Here is a 22,509-nt window from a genome sequence, read left to right on the forward strand (position 1 = left end):
AAATCCCCAGAAAAACAACATAACTGAAAAGTTTAAAACAAACCTATGAAATGTCATTTACAATTTTGCTTATAAATATGATTGGAATCTAGCAACTCACCAAATACGGTATCAATAAATAAGAGGCTATTGACTTCCAAGATTTGCAGCAAATCACTACATCACTTTGAAAAGATAATATATTCCTATTTTATCGTTGTAAGCTGCCTGGAGTCACTGAGAGTGAGTTGGGTGGCCGTATACATTTTCTTAAATAAAAATAAATTTAAAAAATTATGAATGGTCAAGGAAGTGATGGCATGAAGTCAACCGGCAACCAGTTGGGCTACTAAATGATGGAGAGGAGTTTGATATGAAGATTGAGGTTCAGCACCTGCTTAGTCCTGTAATGATGCTATGGGGGAGTCCCTCAAGGGTTTTGCTGGCAGAGTAAATATGAAAGATGAGTGAGAACAAGGAAAGCAAAAAGATGAAACAGCTTCTGTTAAGCATTGTTAATAGCCAAAGGAGAACAACAAAGTCCAAGCAGAAGATGTCAATGAAGAGCATTAGGATGAGAAACGTGTTTCTGTATTCAGTTTGTACAAAAAGTGCTTTGAGAATGTGAACATTGAAATGCATTATGGGCTTGACACTTTTAATTTGATTCAAGAAATAAATAGCCCCTGCATTTTATGCTGTCTTAAAATTGCTCACATCTTGTCAAGTGCAAGAACGTATTAGATGAGGCTCTTTGTTTTGCATTTTATACATATAAGATTTACACTTTTTAAAAAGCATAATATAAGATATTACGCTTTTTAATTTTGAACATTAATTGCTTTTTGAGTGATTTACTTACTTCATTATATTTGTATGTTCACCTATCTTATGAAAGTGACTCTGGGCAGAGAGTTTAAAGTGTCAATGTAACAATAAAATATAGAGATATAAACAGAACAAAAGCCACACAAGCAAAATAGTGGCAACCAAAAATAACTTATAAACAATTTATGCCTACTAGAGGACATTGCCTGACAATAGGAGATGTATCTCCTTGGTGTGTGTGTTTGTGTACTGTATGTGTGTGATACAAACAAATAAAAATCTAACCGCCTAAGCATAGATGACTGCAGCAAGCACAGCATTTTATATTGCTATAGTTGGCACTAGAATAGAGCACAAGCACCTCAGGCAAGTTAATAAAAGTTAGGCAGCACGAAGAATCAGCCCAGCTGAGTGGATTCTGGGCGTGAAGGCAGAGTCACGTCTGAATAAGAAGCAGCAGTAATGCCATTAGAACCCACTGGGCTGTCAGAATGAAGTCACATGGATCATGACTTCACAGCACAAACAATGCAGTGATATAATTTGCATCAGTTGGATCACGACACCCTTGTGCAATTTACATAATCTCATATGTGTTAGCATTTCTCCCTTTCATCCACATGAAGATGTCCATGGCTGGAAAGTGCATAATCTCTCTTCTAACTATGGACAAAGCTGTCCTCAATTCATTCCTGTCATTTCCATCTCCGTTTGTGACTTCTTAAAAAATGCACATAATTCATTGATGTTGTTTTGTTCATGTTTGAACGAACGGAGGCAGTTTGGTACATGTTTTTGCTTAATCTCTACCTTTTTACAATCAGTTTTTTAAAGGATAGTTTAAATGCTCTTTCTGCTCGTGTGCATGCATTTTTTCTCTCTTTAAAATTACTTTGAAACGCTCTGAGAAGTACAAGTACTGAAAGATAAGTGCAGATGAATAAATGCAGCTGTCAGGCAAGGCAAGGCAAATGATGCCCAGCAATCGGTAAAGCAATTAGCTGCTATATTTGTGAAGGAAGAGACCCATTCTGCTGTTTGAGACTTGCACACACAATCTCTCAGCAGAGGAGGGGCACCAGCGGGGAGAGCAAGTGGTTAAGGTGTAAGGCTAGAAACTGGGAGACTATGAATTCTAGGCACAAAAGGCCTCTTGGACCAGTTACTTTCCCTTAAATTGCAGAAGGAGGCAATAGCAGAGTCTAGCCCACAAGTCATACACTTGACTTGAAAGCACACGCACACACGCACACACACACACATGTAAGTCACCAGAGTAAGTACACTTGAGGTTGTCTGCCATGTTCACCCACAACTCATTTTCACATGCTGACCTGCTCCTATCCATTATGATGATTTCTATAAATGACTGAGTTCTATGGATGCATGACAGAAGACCATGATTAGATTGGAATGGTTTAGTATCTTCAAGACTGCCTTCTACCACATAGCTCCCAGCGACCGGTAAGATCCCACAGAGTTGGTCTCCTCCGGGTCCCGTCAGCTAAACAATGCCGGCTGGCGGGCCTGCAGGGGAGGGCCTTCTCTGTGGCTGCCCCAGCTCTCTGGAACCAGTTACCTCCTGAGGTCCGGACCATCCCCACCCTATTGGCCTTCCGAAAAGCGATGAAGACCTGGCTTTTCCGGCAGGCCTGGGGCCGTTGATCTTGCTGTTGCGATCTGGCGAGATCTGGCCATGAATGGTGTGAATGGGTTTTAATTGTTTTTAATGTTTTAATTTTTAATGTTTTTATATATGGTTTTTAAATGCATTGTAAGCAGCCTTGAGTCTTCGGAGAAAGGCGGCATACAAGTTGAACAAACAAACAAACAAACAAACAAATAAATAAATAATTGAAAAAATATTCAATTATAATTGGGGACCTTTAGCCCCCGGGTTGGCCACCATATTCGATACACCACTAGATAACTATAAGGCATTAAAGGAGAGGTTAAATTTGCAAGTTTTCATAATGGTCAAAAACAGTGAGATGAAATGTGTCCATATATTCAGAAGCACGAATCTACCATCAAAAAATTTAAAGCTCATTTTGGTTTTATTCTCTGAATAAAGCATTTATATTTCATCAAATACAGAATTTGTAAAATTGCCTGTAGATTCAGATTCTCTCAGGGCTTCAAAATATATGACATAGCCAGAATCAGTGGTAAGAGAATAATAGGAAAAATCAAATTATGATACTGAGCAAGGTACAGTAAGTCTGAGTCCTACTTAATTCTTAGATGCTCCCATTTTTGAACTTGTGTAAGTGATTTCCTAACAATCCAGGCTTGGATTATTTACAGCAGTTGCTTGAAAAATGCCTATCTAATCCACATCGATGGAAGGAGATGAACATGGTTTTAAAACAGGAGCAAGAAACATCAATAAACTGCATTATGCTGATGAAACTACTCTGCTGAATGAAAATGCAAATGAATTATAAGCTGCAGTAATGAAAGTCAAGGAAGTCGGTGAAGAAATGGGACTAAAATTAAATATGAAAAAGACCAAAATATTGACAACAGATACAGCAACCAGTCCCAGATTGATAGTGAAGATACCAAGTTGGGAGATAATTTTTGATTTTTTTTTCAATAGACCATCCATAATAAAGGAAATAGTTATCAAGAAATATTCCATAGACTAGCATTTGGTAGAGAGCACAGAAAGCCTTGGAGAAAATATTCAGATGCCATGATTTGTTGAATACCTACCAAGATGAGAATTGTGCAGACAATCATTTTCCATGTAACATTCTGTGGAAGTAGAACAAAGCAGGGTAAAAGAATATTGATGCCCTTGAACTTTGATGATGGAAAAGACTTCAGAAAATACCATGGGTTGTCCAGAAAACAAACAGATTGTAGAACAAATCACTCCAGAACTTTTGATCGAAACCCAAATGATGAAGCTCAAATTATCCTTTGAATAATTATGATATAATTGAATAATTATGTAAACAACTTGCTTTTTTTTAGAAGTATTTCATAGTGGGGAAGTTGGAAGGAGAATAAGAGGAGGATCATTGGCAAGGTGGATGGACTCAATTACAATAGGTATACCATTGGAAGATCCAAAGGATTAGAATGGGAGACATCAACCTGGAGAAAGGCTATTTTAGTGGCTGCTAAGTGTTGAAAGTAACTTGATAGCATATACTCAAATCAGTCAAATCCACAAATATATCATAATAGATTCAAAGAAAGGAAGTTTAATAGGCCAATTTTACCCCAAATCTGAAACAAAGATATTCTGTGCACCTGTTTTACTTTCTGCAGGATAATTGGATTCTGCTGGCTCCTACATCTGAAGATTTGGCTGAGGAGACAGAGATTTAAGGCAAAGGTTAATTTTAATAATCCAGAACAGAAGTGCTGCTTTCCAGGAGGTGGATTTTCCATTTGACACCCATTTCACGTCCTAGTTAGGAATCCAATTATAAATCTTGCCCGGAGTAATCTATGGAAAATCTCCCCTGTCTCACTGGGGTACATTATTCTCATTGAGTAATGAAGGACTTCATTCTCCTTGGAGTTAACATCATATTTATCTGGCCAGGAATCCAGAGACTGATGCAACATAGTCCCACTTACATCAATCTGCCACATTAGGACCAGCAGAAGGGGCATATTGCAGGTCCCATCAACCAAGGAACTTGGCAGGATCCTGAGAGACAGCCTTTTCTGCTGTAGTACCTCTCCTCTAGAACCTCATTTCTCCCAAGGTGACATTGATCCCAGTCCTTCTGGCTTTCCAGAAGGCCCTTAAAACTTGGCCCAAGATGCCATTGGGCTGTGAGCTCCCAAGGAAATATGCAGCGCATTAAATGGTTATATTGTTAAAGTTCACTCTTCTCTGTCTTTTTATTACTGAATTTTAAATGTAATTTTTAAAAATTTTAATTGTTCTTAATGGTAGAAGATTATGACTTTGCTTGTGATTTAACTGTATGCTATCCATGCAAGTGAGATGAGTGGCCATATAAAATAAGTAAATAAATGTAGTAAACTTTGTGACAACTGGTAATTGCTAGATCTGCCCTGACTTTTGTACCATTTGGTCCACAGTTTGAGTCAACTGTTCGTCCAGAGCAGTTACCCGCATCTGATGTTGGGTAGTGTATGCTGCTGAAGGAAGATATTAGTGCCTATTCAGTTGTTACTGCGTCGGTAGAAGTGTTTGTGGCAGTGGTGGGTTCTAACCAGTTTTACCACCAGTTCGCATCGTGCACGCGTTTTGCGCGCGATCATCAAGATTTGTCAAGATTTCCACTACTGGCTCTCCCAAACCGGGGAAAACCGGTAGTAACCCACCACTGGTTTGTGGCCATGGTTTAAATACAGAAAACAAAATTTGTCTCCAATATAGTGGGAGTAAGGAGTCACCAGAATTAATTCAGTCCTTTTTTTTTTTTGCTGACATGGCAAATATTGCAAGAAATTATTTCCCAGGACATGAAGAATCTGACAAATAGATTAACTGTTGCAAAATTATAAAGCAGTTATGAAAGAATTCCAGTGACTGCCATGGATCAAGTACAAGCCCTAGTCTTGCTATGATCTTTTTTGCACCTCTTGCTTAATTTTCTGTACTTCATTCTCCTCTCATTTTTGGTAGTACGTCAGAACCAAGCAAATACAACACTTGGCTGTTAATAGTGGGAAAAAAAACTTCCCATAGCAAATGATGCAATTTACATTAGATAATTAGGATTCTCTTATTTTATTTCCATTGGCTTGCTTTTCCTGCTGCACTTAAAATGCTTAGTACCTGTAAACTGCTAAAATAGGTGTTAATGAAATAATGTAGATAAATAGTTTGTTTTCCTTGTGCTGTGTGTGTTGACTGAGCATTTATTGTATTTTATTTAATTAACGGAAGGCAGACTCTCTGCTCAGAAGTTTGGGGAAGGGCAGCATTCTGACTCATTTTGACTGGGTTCTTTCCTGTGAGTATTTTTGTGGTTTCAAAATTGTTTTAAATTTTGGAATGGATGATTTTTCTGAAAAGTGATTGACTGGTAGCAATTAGCGTGGACTGCCTACCTTTCTTATTCTAATAAGAGGATAAGATACTGAGTTCTGATTGTTTCCAATGGCCAGAAAAGGCATTTCATTTTGACTTTTGTTTCTGATTAAATATACAGATGTTGGGATGTAAGAATAAAGCTGGAATTTGTGACATGATATCATTCTGTGTGTGCCATTGTGTAGCAAGTAGAGTCAGTGAAACTAGCTGTGATATAGGGTGTGTTTTAGTTATAGACTGAGCTGTTTATCTGTTTTGGTGTTTCGACTTATGTGAAATTTGGGTCTGAATAGAGTAGCTAATGTCAACTTCCGTAGAAAGCAATTTTAATTCATTTTTCTTCATCTCTGGGTCTCTGATTTTTCTATAAAAAATAAAGATTATTTTTTTTTAGTGAGCCAATACAACAGTCTCATTTTGAAAAAAAGATTTAGCCATTAATATACACATTCTCACCAGGTCAGAATGTGAAGGAAGAGGAAGAGGAAGAAATGCTACTTAGCATTTCACCAGTAAGTCAGAGGAAAAACAATTTATCCAGAGTCAATGGCTAGTGATAATAAACTGAGTCAGAAATTTGGAATTAACAGGGCTTAAGCCATCATATCCCATATATACATACTATAAAACTATTAAAATTGGATATAAAGTTTAGTGAATGAGCTGTGCATATTTACCCACTGTCCAAAAGATAATGCCTTGCAGTCTATATCCGTTGAATATGTAACTCTGCTTTTCTAATTTCAGTTAGTAGATAGCAATCTTAGAATTCAAGGTAAATGTTTTTAGGAGAAGGACGTCTATTAAACCTAGTTTCAAGCCATAATAATGGCAGATTAGAATTCAACTTCACCAGAGTCACTCGTATTTATAGATACATAATGCTAGACAATTAGACCATTATCTAAAATAATGGATTTTCATATGGATTTCCAGTACAAGTAGACTTACAGCCACAATTGAGCCCCAAATTTATGTCGTTGAGTGAGACATTTAAGTGAGTTTTGCCCCATTTTATGACTTTTCTTGCCATGGTTGTTAAGTGAATCACTGCAGTTGTTAAGTGAATCTGGCTTCCCCAGATTCTTTGCTTGTCAGAAGGTTGCGAAAGGGGATCACATGACCTGCAACCATCATAAATACAAACCAGTTGCCAAGCATCCAAACCATGGGCATACCGAAATGGTTGTAAGTGTGAAAAACAGTCACAAGTCACTTTTTTCAGCACCGTTGTAACTTTGAATGGTCACTAAATGAACTGTTGTAAATTGAGCACTACCTGTACTGACCAAAGATATTAAAAGTCTGACCTAAGATGGTATCTTCTCCTACATAGGTTTTGATTGGACAAACACTTGTAGATTTCTTTATCACTGGCCCTGGAATTAGCTTTGCCTAAAGACCACAAAGTAGTTTAGGATGCAGAAGGAATACTTGGTCTGCAGCAATTGTTGCTAATCTCTACATTATAGGCCACCTGGGGACATCAACTCAAAATGCTTAATGTAAAGTCTTGGTCCTGACCTATGGATTTTTAATGTCTGCCTTTTTTTAGATTCACTTAAAATTCAACCCAGGCCCTCTGACACCATGGCCTGATTCTTAATGTCTTTATTTCTACCATCTCCACCTGTATATCTCCATGACCATATGGAAAATTTTCCCTTTCCTAATTTACCAAGATATCATGGTCACTTCCTTCAGGCCTCAACATAGTTATCTACCGAAATGACTAGGTAATAGTAGTTTGGCGAACTTCACAACAAAGAGAAGATAGATAGCTTTCCCTGAAGATAATTCAGTTATATTTTTATAATTTTACTTTATTACATTTGAATTACAGCTTTCCTGAAAACAACTTGTGGCAGCATACATGATTCACAATGGGCTGTAAGGTAGGTTAGGCTCAGGGGTGGGTTCTACTTACCTTTACTACCGGTTCGCATCGGGATCACGCATCCAACATTTTAGTGATGGGATTGAAGAGTGTTTTACTTAAAGAGATCCATTAAATTACCGGAGGCTCAGCACATCTTTTTCTTTACGGGTCCTGTGAAAATCTTGCAGAGGCAGCATGCAGCAATAGGTTGCCCAATCTCTGCTAGTATAGTTCATCTGCTACCCAAACTTTTAAGCATTAGGAGAACAAAGCCACCTTCTGTATTATTTCTACCACTGCCCACAGGAAGTGTTAAATAAAAGTTTGGAACTTGTTTGAATGGACCTAGTGTATTATAAACAATCCATTGCAGTCATGTGATTGGTTCCTAGGCCTAATGTGTTTCTATGATTCGAACCTTCCTTGAAGGATTAATCTTGAGTGGGCACCTGAATCTCATTTGAAACAAAAATATTAGTCATAGTCTTGGGGAATAAATAAGATTGTATATGTGTCAAGAAGTACCAGAAAAATAGTTATCCTGGTGATGCTAAGCAACATTTAGAATTGCAAATAAGCCAGCATGTTCATGAACAAGATTTGCACCTGCTGGAAACCACTTTTCCCAGTTTGATTACTCCCTTTTGGCTTTCATGTCCTTGTCCTGTCTTAAAAAGACTCTGCATAACCTACAACCTGCTGTGACAAGTTTGCAAAACATATTAACGATAAAAATAGTTTGCACATGTTCTGACTCACGCTGTAAACCTGAGCATAATCTGAAAGAAGGTTTGGACAGTGGAAATTCAGATAGCTATCTGTCCAATATAATGGATGAGTTTCACCTTGACCTGTAGACATGGATAAGCTGAAAGAGCTTCTTGCCTTTTGCAGAGGTAGACTGATGAGCTAAATTATGCTGATGATTAATGCTTTCTTGGAGAAGGCTGTCCTAATCCTTTAAACAGGAATGTAATAAGGCAATTTTCAGAGGTGGTGGTGAGGAAATGATCCTTGAACTACATCATTATTCTAAGATTTTATTTTTTTTATTCAGGGCTGTCAGGCAAATGGCAATCACACAAGTTTTGGAGGAAACTGATCATTTGGCTCTTTTGCAAACCAGTTTACTTTAGGGCAGGAGACAATTGGCCAGGTTTGAGGAAAAAAGCAATTTTGATCTTTCATTGATTGACATATCATGTCCTATTAGTGTCAACTTTTAGCAACCTGTATTGGGCAGCAGGAATGGTCTTAAGGGGCAGGAAAAGAACCACTCTCAAGATAGCGGTTTAGATAAAAGAGGACTGAGTGCAGAACAAGAATGTAAGTTGAGTAAATGTCTCAGACAGAACTCTCCCTAGTTCTCATGAAGATAAAGGGGAGAGCAGAATGCATTCAGAGTTGTAAGATTCTGTTACTATAACTTTACACTTTTATAAACGTCTCCAAAGAACTAGGTCTTTATATAACGTATAGGAACTATGATATTGTGATCCTGGTCATCTGTGCCTTAAGTGTGAACTCTGGATTGATTTGTTCGTTGAACTGTTTGTTTGTTTTCTTGGTTGTCCTTGGGATTCTCAGGAGTCTTCTCCAACACCAAAGTTCAAAAGCATCAATATTCTCTCTATCTTGCTTTTTCAAAGTCCAACTTTTGCATCCATAGATGTTACCAGGATAACCATTGCCTGAACAATTCTGATCTTTGTAGGTGTAGACACATCATGGCATCTAAATATCTTTTCCATCTCCTTCATGGCTACTTTACTAAGTGCTAGTCTGCAGTGTATTTTTGATTGCTGGTTCTACTATTGATAGATTATCTTCAAAGGCAGAAGCTATTCATCATTTTGATATTTTCATTGTCTATTCTGGGACTGGCTGCTGTGTCTATTGTGATTATTTTGATCTTTACATTTAATCCTTCTCCCATTTCCCACTGTGCCCCTTGACTTTCATTACTAGAGCTTGCAGATTATTTGCATTTTTAGCTATCAGAGTAATGTCATTATCATAGTGCACATTATTGATGTTTCTTCTTCCAGTTTTCTTCTTCCAATTTTAAATCCAGACTCATTTTCTTCCTACCCACCTTCCCTCAATATATATTCTGCATGTATGTAGGCTAAATAAAGAAGGGGAGGGTATACAGCCTTGTCTCACTCCTTTGGCAACCTGGAGACTGGATTACTTCTTTGTATAGGCTTCCTGCTTTATAGATGCTTCCTATCAGGCTTCTCAGTTGGCAAGGCAAAATACTGCAAGAGTTTCTCAGGACGTGAAGAGTGAGATAAGCAGATTTATTGTAGCCGAACCATGAAACCATTATGAAAGAATTCCAGTTCTATTTATACTGTTCTACTGCAATGAAAATCCAATTTATTTTGCCTCTTTGTCCTGCCTCCTCTATGTAAATGGCCAGACACAATTATTTTTTCTGCGAGAGTACACTTTCTGTCCAGTCCTTTTTAAAGAGTGCCTTGATCCAGGATTGGGTTATTTACTTTTGACCAACTACCTTTCACACCTCCATGTGACCTACCACTATGAAAGGTTAAATTGGTGGAACATGGAAAGCCCTACTCTGGGTAGCTCTTCAGTTGCAAACTTCTTCCTCAAGAGGTGTCCTGACTTTTTTTTAGTTTGAGAAATGCTGTTAAACATTTTTGTTTTATTGTCAGTGATAGCTTTTATGCAGTTGCATGTATTATCTCCTTGGGCTGTTTTGAATGACTACTTTTTCTCTGAATCCTAACTGAGGCACAGAAAAAGAAAGACTCGATTTTCACAAACCTTGTGTAGCCCTATTTCGCTTCAGTACCACAATTAATGCATGCAGCATTGCTTTAAGCCAATGTTGTTTAGCACATTTTTGGCTGACTTTAGGGACTGTACCCATTTCACTAATAAGGTGACTTTGGGTGGCTTAAAAATAGTAAAAAGATGAACCTAAAAACAGTTAAAACTAGGAAGACTTAAATAAGAACTAAAACCAAGGGGATGGTGAGCTCTTCCTACCCTGTCAACCACATCCAGTGAAAAACCAGCTTTTAAGACCTTTCTGGAAGGCCAGAAGGGTGGAGGTAGATCTCACCTCTGGTGTCAGAATGTTCAACCGGGCTGGGACCATACTGGAAAAAGCTGTTCTTGAGCTGAAATTCCTTGACCGACAGGAGTTCACAGCAAGCTCCTTCTCCTGGAATGACCAACATACTGTACTAGCTATAGCTTCTGAATGTTTTCGAAGGGGAGCCCCATGTGGACCCTAGATAGAATTTTAGCACAGATCCACCCTATGTTGAATTTAACAATAAGGTGAAAGTAGAATAAGCATTTGCAGAAGGGAAACTTTGAAAAATGTTCTTGTTGATATGTTAGATTGAATTGCTGTTATAACGTTTTTCATATATTGTGTGAAGTGTGTGTGTGTTTCTGTCTGTTTGAGGTTATAGTACCATTGCAAAATATGTCTCATGGGTCACAGGGGAATTTACTTTTTCATAGGTATGTATAGAAATATATATAGATGCTTCTAATTCATATATTTTAGTGATGTATTAAATAGTCTAAAGAATTTTTGATTCTGTGGCATATATTTCTTTAAAAATAATTAATGAAGACAATGGTGATTTCTTAAAAGTGCTCAGTCAGTTCTATTTTTGTTTGCCAGATCCCATTTCATCTAAATTAAAAAAGGGCTGATAAAAAAAACTCAGAAAGGAATTTTGTTCAAATAATTGCTGGCATCATTGAAACTACTTTATATACTTAATTTGTTGTTCCTTTTGTTAAACTTGCTTTAATCATTTAATTGAAATTGTTAGACTGTTGTTTGTTTGGCAGAAGTATACTGTATTTTGAAATATGGTGAGGAAGTAATTTCAATTAGTCCAAATAGCATTGTCTTCCTTTAATGTGCAAATTATTGATTATAAGGATATAAAGCAGACTTCTTCAATCGGGCATCAACCATCAGTTTGCATGTACAGTGAAAGTGCTGCTTAGAAATAATGAGATTTATTATGCAAAATAGCTGGAGAGTACAGGTATACTAGGTTGCAGAAGGCTAATGTATCATTAGTAATTTTTATTATGAAATTATCTTGATTCAGTGAAATCAAATGTATTTTAAGAGTAGATCATAGTTTTTGTTGAAAGCTATTTCTAAGAGAAATTGAGGAATATGTTTTATGACAAAGTAATCAAAGAAACTTCTTATTAAATAAATCCTTAAATTTTTTAGGATATTTTAGGATGTTTTCAAAATTGAAAAGGAACATAGGAGATCCTAATAGGAGGATAAATCCATTATTTGTAGAACAACGTTGACTACATAACTGCATAATTATTCAGCATCTTGTGTCCCAATACAAATTCTTCTTAAATTCTGCTGAAACAACTGAAGCAATTTAATTGCCAAGGAAATTAAGCATGTCAGATTTACTAAAACTAATCAATCTAATTTTCTGACATTTGGGATCTAACTCTTCATCATTCTCACTTATAGGATGTATCAAAAATAAAGCTGACTTTAGGTAAACTACTTATTTGGTCTCCATAAATTTAATTTTGCAATTGTAGTGGGACTTTGAACCTATGTAAATATGTAATCAACTTATTCTTCACAAAAATATTACATGATAAAATAATACTAAATACTAATGGGTTGTTTTGCTTTGTTCCTTTAGGGCATCAGTAGTCTGTTCAGTTCCCTTAAAGTAGTCAGGCTGCTTCGACTGGGTCGTGTGGCTCGAAAATTGGATCACTATATTGAATATGGAGCGGCTGTCTTGGTTCTTTTGGTGTGTGTCTTTGGTCTTGCAGCCCATTGGCTGGCCTGCATTTGGTACAGTATTGGGGACTATGAAGTTATCAATGAGGATAAAAACACAATACGAAATGAAAGCTGGCTCTACCAGCTAGGGGAATCCATAGGATCGCCTTATCAATTGAACACAACAACTGGAAAATGGGAAGGCGGACCAAGCAAGGATTCTGTTTATATCTCTTCATTATATTTTACAATGACTAGTCTGACAAGTGTTGGATTTGGGAACATTGCACCAACGACAGATGGAGAGAAGATCTTTGCTGTTGCTATGATGATGATTGGCTGTAAGTATCAATGTATTAATTTTTAATTTAGTCTTTCGAAACGTATGATTTTCTGTAAACTGCACTAACTTTTCACAGATCCCTCTGGTCCTCTCTCCCAAGTCTGCTGGGGGATCCCCTGGAATAACAAGACATTGGAATTATTGGAAATATTTAAATTTTCCCTTTCCCTTCCTCCAGGATCTTATTCACTTCCATAAGCTGAAGGAATCATTTTTGACTATCAGCTCTCCATGATAAATCAGATTTCCTCCCCAATTTATTTTTATAACAAACAAGGAGAAGTTAAACATCAATATTTTACTTGGCTGCATGATGAATGCACCATATTTTGCAACCAAAAGGAAAGTAATGAGGAACAATTCATTCCATGGCCTCAGTTATCTGCTTAGTCACCTGTTCATTCCAAGCTGTGACAAGACTGAGCTGTGTAGCAGAGTTTCAGGAAAAAAAACCAAAGCTTCCTCTGAAACTGCATTGTAGCTTCCTGGGGTGGGCCAGTCAAATAGGCAGGCGTCCCTATGGCTTGGCATGGTTTTGGAGAGCTCTAGGGCCAATACAGAATGGTCCAATTTTATATGTTTATATAAAGATGATGATCAAGGGGGGAACAAGCAGATAATTTGTTTATGTTTTGCATCTGTGACCTACCATGTGGCAAGCTGACAGTTGATTACAACTGTAAATGTGAATTTACAGCTCTAAATGTGAATTTAGTAAGAATTCAGCAAATAGTGAGAGGATAGATTGGAACAAGGGTAAGTTGACTTTGGAATATTGTAGAATTAATTCTAGTAACCACTTTCCATCAGCATTTATTTCCTGCTGAAATAGCAGGAAATATGGCTTTATATGATAAAAAGGTCTGGCGAACAGATGTTAGAATTAATCATGCCCATGATGGCACTGAAGACTCACTATATACCATGAAGCAATCTCCTCAGACACATACTGTATGGGGTTTCCTGAAAGAACAGTAAATTTGTTAATTGAGTTTATACTGGCAAGGATACAGAGGCTTTTGTAGGTATCAAATATTTTAATTGGAGTGAGTTCTAAATGTATTGGGACAGTCTTAATTTACTGGCATTAATTTATAGTAAATGTCCTTAAATATTGTTAAAGAAATCTATAAGTGCAAACATTTAGTGCACTAGTATATTATCTTATTTGAAATGATAGTGGTGGTGGAAATGTATGCCCAGAAGGGAGAATTTTTCATTAAAAAATATTAAATACAAATGCCCAAATTGTCCTGTTAAAACAGATTGTGGTAGCAGTAGAAATTCTGGGCTGTTGGTTACTGTATTGTGCCCTGGGAAGTACGCAATAATCTGTTCAACAAATAGTGCCGCATATAAAACAGCAAGGCACACATCTGTCACAATTAAGTGTGTTTGCTTTAATTCATAATTATCCTGACCTTTTCAATTTTCTGTAGCAGTGTTCTGTGTCTGACAACCCCTTACAGTATCAACTCCAGTCTTTTAATCAGCATTGACAAGAGAAATAACACAACTCTCAAATAATTGACTGAAGTCCAGTGAAGTTCTATTGTTTGTGCAATTCCAGTATGGTTAGTTGTTTTTGTTCAGGGATCATCTAGCAGAAAATCAAATACAATATCACATAAAATATTTCCAGTGAAATCAAGGCACTTAACTAATAATATACATTTTTGTATATTATTCAAGATGGTTTTTTATAGAATTTAAATAAATGAGCATAAAACTGAATCAAAAACTTCAAAGCATTTAATATGTGTGGCCAGAGTAACTCACATAATCCATCGTCTGTTGAGGAAACATTTCGATGGCTGGGAGGAATATGAAGGGAATAGTTGTGATGAATGCAAATTATAGCATTTACTATGAAAACAAGTTCCCTTTGTCTAGTGTGCAAAACAGTAGATGTATCCTGTTAATAAAAAATTATTTAAGTGTTTTCCCTCATTCATTGCAAATGCAGTAAAAGGCTATCTGCGTAAGCTAGTTTGAAAGATGAAGCTCATGACTCACTAAGAGAGAAAAGGGGGTATTAGCAGATAATGCTAGAGACATCATGAAAGAACTTATGCTGAAAATTAATTTGATGCTTGAGATTCTTCAGTACTGGAGCAGAATAAAAAAAAACTTGTGGAAAATTTCTAGATCACTGAAACTAAAAATGCTTAACTTAAATCTGTAGTGGTCCATATCTGTCCTATAATGCTGTAAGAGTTTTTGAATTGAAGGCTGTATTGGTTCCAATATTTTATGAAAGTTGTAGGAATCTTAACAGAGTACTGACCAGTTTATGTAGTGCTATATTATCATTTCTTAGAATTTTTTTTTGTTTTTTTTTTTAACTGAAGTTCAATACATTTTTATACAATGGAGTCCTTGGTGTCTTCCAGAGTTTGGTTGTTTGCTTCCAGATGTTTCATTACTCAACTAGGTAACATCGTTAGTATTGGTGATTGTGGGTTTTGCTCTCTCTTTATATACAGTAGCTTCCACTGCCTGTGTTGATAAGGATGTGGTTTTCTCTTTGGTAGTTCTTTGATTAGGGTATTGTTTTCTGCTTTATTATTTGGTCTAGTGTTGTGAATTCCTGCTTATCTGGGTGTTGCTGCTGGAGATAATATGTTCTGGTCTTTTTGTTTCCTTGTTAGGTTTTTTTTATTGTCTTTTTTGAATGGCAAATAAATACAGCTTATCTCTCTGTGTCTGTTGAGGATTGGTTTATCTGAATGCCAAGCTTCAAGGAATTCCCCAAATCCAATTTGGATTTAGCTTGGCCTGGGGTGCTCACAATTTCCCAACTGAAATTATGGTTTAATCTGTGCATGTGTTATGAAATTAAGGAGCTTTCATTACATCTTCTGACTGCTAGTCCGTGTTCAGTCGATGTGCTCTGCTGATTTTCTGCTTGTTTGTCCTACATAGCAGCTGTGCACTTTATGTCATAAATGACTCTTTTTTTTTCCCTTTAGCAATTTGGTCTTTTGGTTTACTAAAGGTATTTGTGTGTATGGTGATATTGTGTGGCTGTAATAGGCTGTTGGTTGTTTCTGATATATTTTTGATGTATGGTGCTATTATCCTTTTCATAGGATTGGCTGATTGTGCTATAGTGGGTTGAACAGGCAGCACTTTTTTATAAAATTGCATGGGTATCCATTTTTGTTGGAAGAGATTGGATAGGTGACCTGGGTGCTGCAGTTCAATTTATTTATTTATTTTATTATATTTCATACTTCTTTTCCGCCCATCTCCCTCAGAGAGGGACATGTGAATAATGTTCTTACAGATCGCCTCTTGTGGGAGGTTGGTTTGTTATGTTCATAGTGAACCACTTGGTTGTGTTGGTTGTTTTTCATAGACTTGCATTAACCATTGTTTCCAGTGGTGGGCTGCTGCCAGTTCGGACAGGTTCAGGCGAATTGGTAGTTCTGACAATCAGCTGGCTCCGCCCACTCACCCACCCCTGCCCTATCCTGTCCTATATTTCCTTCTTTCTGGCTCAGCTGATTTGCGCTGCACAGCTGATTTCCACGCCTCCACTGTTCTACTTACCAGAACTGCCTTAGAAGGTAATTAGCTGAGCTTCAAATTGCTGTATTTTAAACACTGCACGCAAGCATGTTAGGCGCATGTACGCAAAGTGCTTGCTCACAGAACCGGTTGTTAAACTAGTTGCAGCCCACCACTGCTGATGAAGATATCCAGGAAAGTTAGTGTATTGCTGTTCATCTCTTCCCTTGTAAATTTTATTCCTTTGAAGATGTTGTCAATTGTTTCATATGTCTTCTCTAGTTGTTTCATCTACATACCAGATCAATATTTTTGGTTATATATGTGTGGGTGCTATAGTTTTTAGACTCTACATTACAGTCTCTACTATGAGACTTAAGAGTGGTGATACCTTGGGTATTCTTCTGATTTGTTGTTATATTTGTCCATCAAACTGAAAGTAGGCAGTGAGGCAGAGATTGATGAGGTCCATGATTCAGGATATTTTAATTTTGGTATATTTGGTCAAATCAGGTGTGTTGTATAGTATTGCTACCATTGATTGCATGCAATCTATACAATCTCAAAAGGCTGTGATTTCTTAGACTGATGCATTTTTTTGTGATGTTAACTTTCTATATCACTTAACTAAATAAACAGATATTGAGTGAACTGGAGATTTTTCTGTAACTGAAGTCTTTCCTTACTTCAGTTACAGAAAAATCCCTCAGTCCACTTGATACCTTGCAGATATTCCATTGAAACAGGAGTAATGAGAGGCTGTACTCGAATGCACAGTTCTTTGATATTATTGAATACAAGCCAAAAAGTAAGCAGTTGCATTTTTCACATTTATTCACAATAACTGAGTATTTATGGTTTATCTTACTTTCCCAATTACCGATGTGTTTCATTTCATATTTATCTTAAAATGTTCACAACTAAAGTAAAAATGGGAGACCAACAGGAAAATGCATTTTTGTCAAATATTACAGTTTAGAAGTGAGAAAGAATGCAACAGCCAAAAATGACTAACTTTTCAACTTTAATTTTGTTATTTGTTTTTTTATTTGTTTTTTTATTTGTTTTTAATTTGATTTATATGCCGCCCTTCTCCGGAGACTCAGGGTGGCTTACAATGCGTTAAGCAATAGCCTTCATACTTTTGTATATTTTATACAAAGTCAGCTTATTGCCCCCACAATCTGGGTCCTCATTTCACCTACCTTAGAAAGAATGGAAGGCTGAGTCAACCTTGAGCATCATGGGATTTGAACTTGCAGTAATTGCAGGCAGCTTGATGTTAATAACAGTTAATAACAGTGCTTTAGTCTGCTGCGCCACCAGAGCTCCTTAGCAGTTGTTTGTTAGCAGTTAATTATCACAGAGCTCTGCAAAAAATAATCAAGCTTCTCATAAAAATAGTAAGAAATAAGAGGTTTATAATATCTGCATATTGAATTCACGTACACGCACACACGCACACACGCACATGTAATATGGAGACAGCATTGGTTGTACTTGTAGATGAACTTTACCAGAACTAGGATGGGGGTGGAGCATCTACCTTGGGGCTCCATGTTTTCTTAGTGGCTTTCAATATCATTGACCATGATATACTTCTGGACCAGCTGCAGTGGTTGGGAGCGGGAGGCACTGTGTTGCAGTGGTTTGCTTCTTACCTCAGTGGTTGTTTGGTTCTGGATGCAGCACAACAGACTTTGGCTCAGTCCTGATAAAACTTAGTGGCTGTATCCCACCCCCACCCCCCAATCAGGATTGTTTTCATTGTTGATCTTGAATGGAAAAACACTTCTCCATTTAAGACTGGTATGCACTTTGAGATTCCTTTGCAGCTTCTGCTGGGAGAATAAGTGCTAGCTGTGGCCAGGAAGGTTTTTGTACAGGTTCATCTTCTGTACCAGCTGTGCCCTTTCCTCAACCAGGAAAGCAGCAACCTATAGATGGTTGCTCATGTACCAGTCACCTCATGATTGGAATATTGCTGTGCACTCTAGAAGGAACTGCCCTTGAAGAGCATCCCAAAGTACAAAATGCAGACAGCTTCTGGTATGTCCATGTGTCACCACTGTTACATGAGCTGCACTAGTTGCAAATTGGTTTTTGTATGTGCAGTGAGTCAAAATGCTGGCCATTACCTTTAAAACTCTTCATGGCATAGGGCTGTATACCTGAGAAACTGCCTAGGTCCAATCATTTCTGGCTGCCCAATAAATTCAGAAAAGTAGATGTGCTTCGACTCCTTTTTATTAAATGTTGTCATTTTATGGCACCAAGGAAGAGTGCCTTCTCTATAATGGTCCCTGCCTATTCCCCCAGACATATGGATGGTACCTCCTCTCCCAGGGTTCCAAAAATTTAGAGGGATAAGATAATTCCTCTGCCTTCATTTGCCCAATTCTGTAATGTAATAAAAATATAGTGCATCCACCTTATGTGTAATCATCACACACTAGCTGTAGACAGTGGTGGGATTCAGCCAGTTTGCACCACTTCGGGAGAACCGGTTGTTAACTTTCTGAGCAGTTTGGCAACTGGTTGTTGGAAGAAATCATTAGGGCAGAGAACCGGTTGTTAAATTACTTGAATCCCACCATTGGCTGTAGAGTTATACAGGCATGCATGTGCTGGATGAAAACAGAATAGCATGTCATTTAAAAAGTATGCTTAATCTGAATTCATATAATATATGAATCATATAATATATTCATATATTGCTAGTACTGAAGAAATGGGGCAAATAATAGTGAATGACAAAACTTAAGCCTAGTTAGACTCATGAAGGACCCATTCAGTTTCTCTATAAGGGAACAGGAAGCAGAAAGAAGAAAATTAAAGCAGCATTAACTTTGGGAAAATCTTAATTATATTTTGCCAGTCTATAAGACCAGGCAGTTGCAGTGAGTGAGCAGGACTGATGAGTGAATGGATGATTGTGACTCCAGGCTAAGGTACAATCCGTGTTTTCTTATGTGATAATAAATTCTGCTGAACAAAATGACATGAGCAGCATAGTGGAGTAAATAACCAGGCTAATGTTAATGAAATTATTAATGGATTTATTCATTGTGCTTAGCCATATCTGTTTTAATTATGATTTATTAAATAAAACACTATTACTGAATTAATACAATACTCTAAGAGATAAATCATGGTTTAACAAAATAACAGTTGGAAGGGACCTTGGAGGTCTTCTAGTCCAACCCCATGTTCACGCAGGAAACCCTATAACATTTCAGACAAATGGTTGTCCAATCTTTTCTTAAAAACTTCCAGTGTTGGAACTTCTGGAGGCAAATTTCCAATTATTAATTGTTCTAACTGCCAGGAAACTTCTCCTTAGTTCTAGGTTGTTTCTCTCCTTGATTAGTTTCTATCCATCGCTTCTTGTCCTGCCTTCAGGTGCTTTGGAGAACAGGTTGATTCCCTCTTCTTTGTGGCAACCCCTTAGATATTGGAACACTGCTATCACATCACCTTTAGTCTTTCTATTCATTAAACTAGGCGTACCCAATTCCTGCAACTGTTCTTTATATATTTAGCCTCCAGTCCCCTAATCATCTTTACTGCTATTCTCTGCACTCTTTCTAGAGTCTCAACCTCTTTTTTACATTGGGGAAACCAAAACTGGATGCAGTATTCCAAGTGTGGTCTTTATAAAAAATTTCTGGATTCATACAATATACCATGTGGAGACTACTGAACAGTGGTGAAATCCAATTTTTTTTACTACTGGTTCTGTGGGTGTGGCTTGGTGGGCATGGTGTGGCTTGGTGGATGTGGCTTAGTGGGCATGGCAGGGGAAGGATACTGCAAAATCTCCATTCCCACCCCACTCCAGGGGAAGAATACTGCAAAATCCTCATTCCCTCCCCACCCCTGGGGGAAGGATATTGCAAAATCTCCATTCCCATCCCACTCTGGGGCCAGCCAGAGGTGGTATTTGCTGGTTCTCAGAACTACTCAAAATTTCTGCTACTGGTTCTCCGAACTGCTCAAATTTTCCACTACTGGTTCTCCAGAACCTGTCAGAACCTGCTGGATTTCACCCTTCTACTGAACCTATTCATTATACATGCTTATTAACATGATTGATTATGTAACATCAGGTTAGTGTTGATTTAGCAATCACATAGATGTGTTTTCTCCAGGAGGATGTGTCCCAATCTGTATAGTACCTACAGCTACTGTAACTGCTTGTTGTTTTCTCTTTCTTTTTACCTTTGCTAGCTCAGGCCTTCTCTAAAGAGCTGGGTTTTTCTTTGCATTTGTAGTCCTACTGCTAACCTTGCTTTTGCAGAAACCTCATGTCTACTTAGATACATTGCTACATAGAAATGTTTTGTTAAGGCTCCCAGAGTTTTCCACTGAAAAATAAACTGGGAAGGCAAGTCATTTATAAGGCTTCTACTTGCAAAGGCTGAAATGGAAAGAATGTGGATTTTCTCCCTGCTTCAGAATGGAGGTATAAGAAAGCTGGTCTCAAGTCAAAAAAACATGCATCTGAAATCTTGAACTAAAATAACTATAGCTGGAAGGACTGAAGCTGCAGATCTTTATCTCATCTTCTCAAAGTCCTGAATGTCCATGGTGAAATACAAGCCTTCTGAATAGCTATCAACTATGAATGGAAGGTTCCCCTGTGGAAGCATAAAATTGGGGAGGGGGGTAATTTGCACTTGGATTGTGAAGCAGGAAAATGATGGGTTGTACACACAGTCCTAAGCATGATTTCTTCACCCATAACTTTTATTTTCAAGTAAAGACAATCTATCCATCGTAAGAACTGCTGAACCACCCCTTTGTCTGATGTGTGGGGAAACTACATCTTTTCAGTGAAGCATAAAGGACTACCTATAGATTCTTAGCAAATAACATTTCAGATTCCACACTAGGGGTGGCTACTGGTCCTTTGGGATAAGAAGTGTATTATTTTGCATCAAGGTGTTCTTTGACATATTGTGCTGGAATTTGATTTGTTTTAAGCTTTAGTTCTGATTTGTTACCTTCTACTGATTGCTGTTTAATTTTAATTTCAGTTTCCCAAGTTTTGACTTGTCCAGATTGTGGTCCAGGGCCCAGCTGTGCATTTAATGAATCTCAGGTGGAGGAGAAGAAGAATATCAGGCTTGGCTATTACTCTGATATTGATAACACTGCTGATAGAACTGCCAAGGAGTTAGTAGTGAGATGCTCAGGTTTCATGGACTAATGACTGCCAGCTGTCAAAGGCACAGGGCCAGGCTGAGAAAGAGATTGCAGAACCAACATCAGGCCTAACTTTTCTGGTTGTGGGGTCCAGGTGAGACCAAAATGTGAATGGCCGGGAAACAGTGATCTTGAGTTTCAAAGACAAAAAGGTGAGTTTAGGGAGGAAGTTTACAGGTGAAAGTAGAAACTTGTACCCATGCAAGACAGACAGGGAAGGAAGGAAGGAAGGAAGGAAGGAAGGAAGGAAGGAAGGAAGGAAGGAAGGAAGGAAGGAAGGAAGGAAGGAAGGAAGGAAAATTGGCTATTTTGTTGCTGGCATTTTCATCTCAGGTTGCCAACCTGGCCATTTTTCTTTCATCTTTTTCTCTTTCTTGCTTTTAATTTACCAGACTTTCTTGACTTTGCTGACCCTGCCTAATTATTGGAGAAAAGTGTTTGATCTTTCCTGGGTTTTGCCAGAGGACTGAAAGCAGTGTGCAGTTAATTGTAAGCATTGCAACTGCTGGATGCACAAGGTTGGCAGCTCTGAGATAATTGTTGATGCTGGCATGCTGCAATTAACCTCATTAGGATTTGAATTACATCTAATTAAATTCTCGTCTCTGACAAGAGCCATGTAATTTTTTTTTTCCTGTTGGGCTGTTTTTCAGAGAGGGGTTGTTCTGAAACCTGCTGCTTTTTTGAGGGTAAATAAGAATGGAAAAAGGGGGCTTGCCAGATAATCAAGACTAAAAGCACCATTAACTTAATAGATTTTTAAAAAAGAAATATTTCAGAGTTTATGCTAAAGATTTTGTAGAAGGTGATGTTGATGCTATCTAATATCTGAAATAAATAAATCATGTTATATTTCATTGTGTTAGGTATTGCTTTTAAAGGGTGCAATGTGTAGTGGCTGTGAAAAACTCAATTTTTGGAAGGAATATAGACCAGCTTCACCCAGTAAT

The 22,509-nt window shown here is 37.6% G+C and overlaps 1 protein-coding gene across 1 annotated transcript in view; it reads left to right on the forward strand.

Moving 5' to 3' along the window:
* KCNH1 (potassium voltage-gated channel subfamily H member 1) overlaps positions 1 to 22,509 on the forward strand; it is a 211,889-nt gene that overhangs the window by 49,949 nt on the left and 139,431 nt on the right. Inside the window, exon 7 of the mRNA XM_034427741.3 lies at positions 12,410 to 12,836. Within this exon, the coding sequence (XP_034283632.1) occupies positions 12,410 to 12,836 (427 nt within the window). The remainder of the gene's footprint in view (positions 1 to 12,409; positions 12,837 to 22,509) is intronic.

This window comes from Pantherophis guttatus, chromosome 1, assembly GCF_059756535.1.
Source record: "Pantherophis guttatus breed Tessera chromosome 1, ASM5975653v1, whole genome shotgun sequence".
NCBI classification, from domain to species: Eukaryota; Metazoa; Chordata; class Lepidosauria; order Squamata; family Colubridae; genus Pantherophis; species Pantherophis guttatus.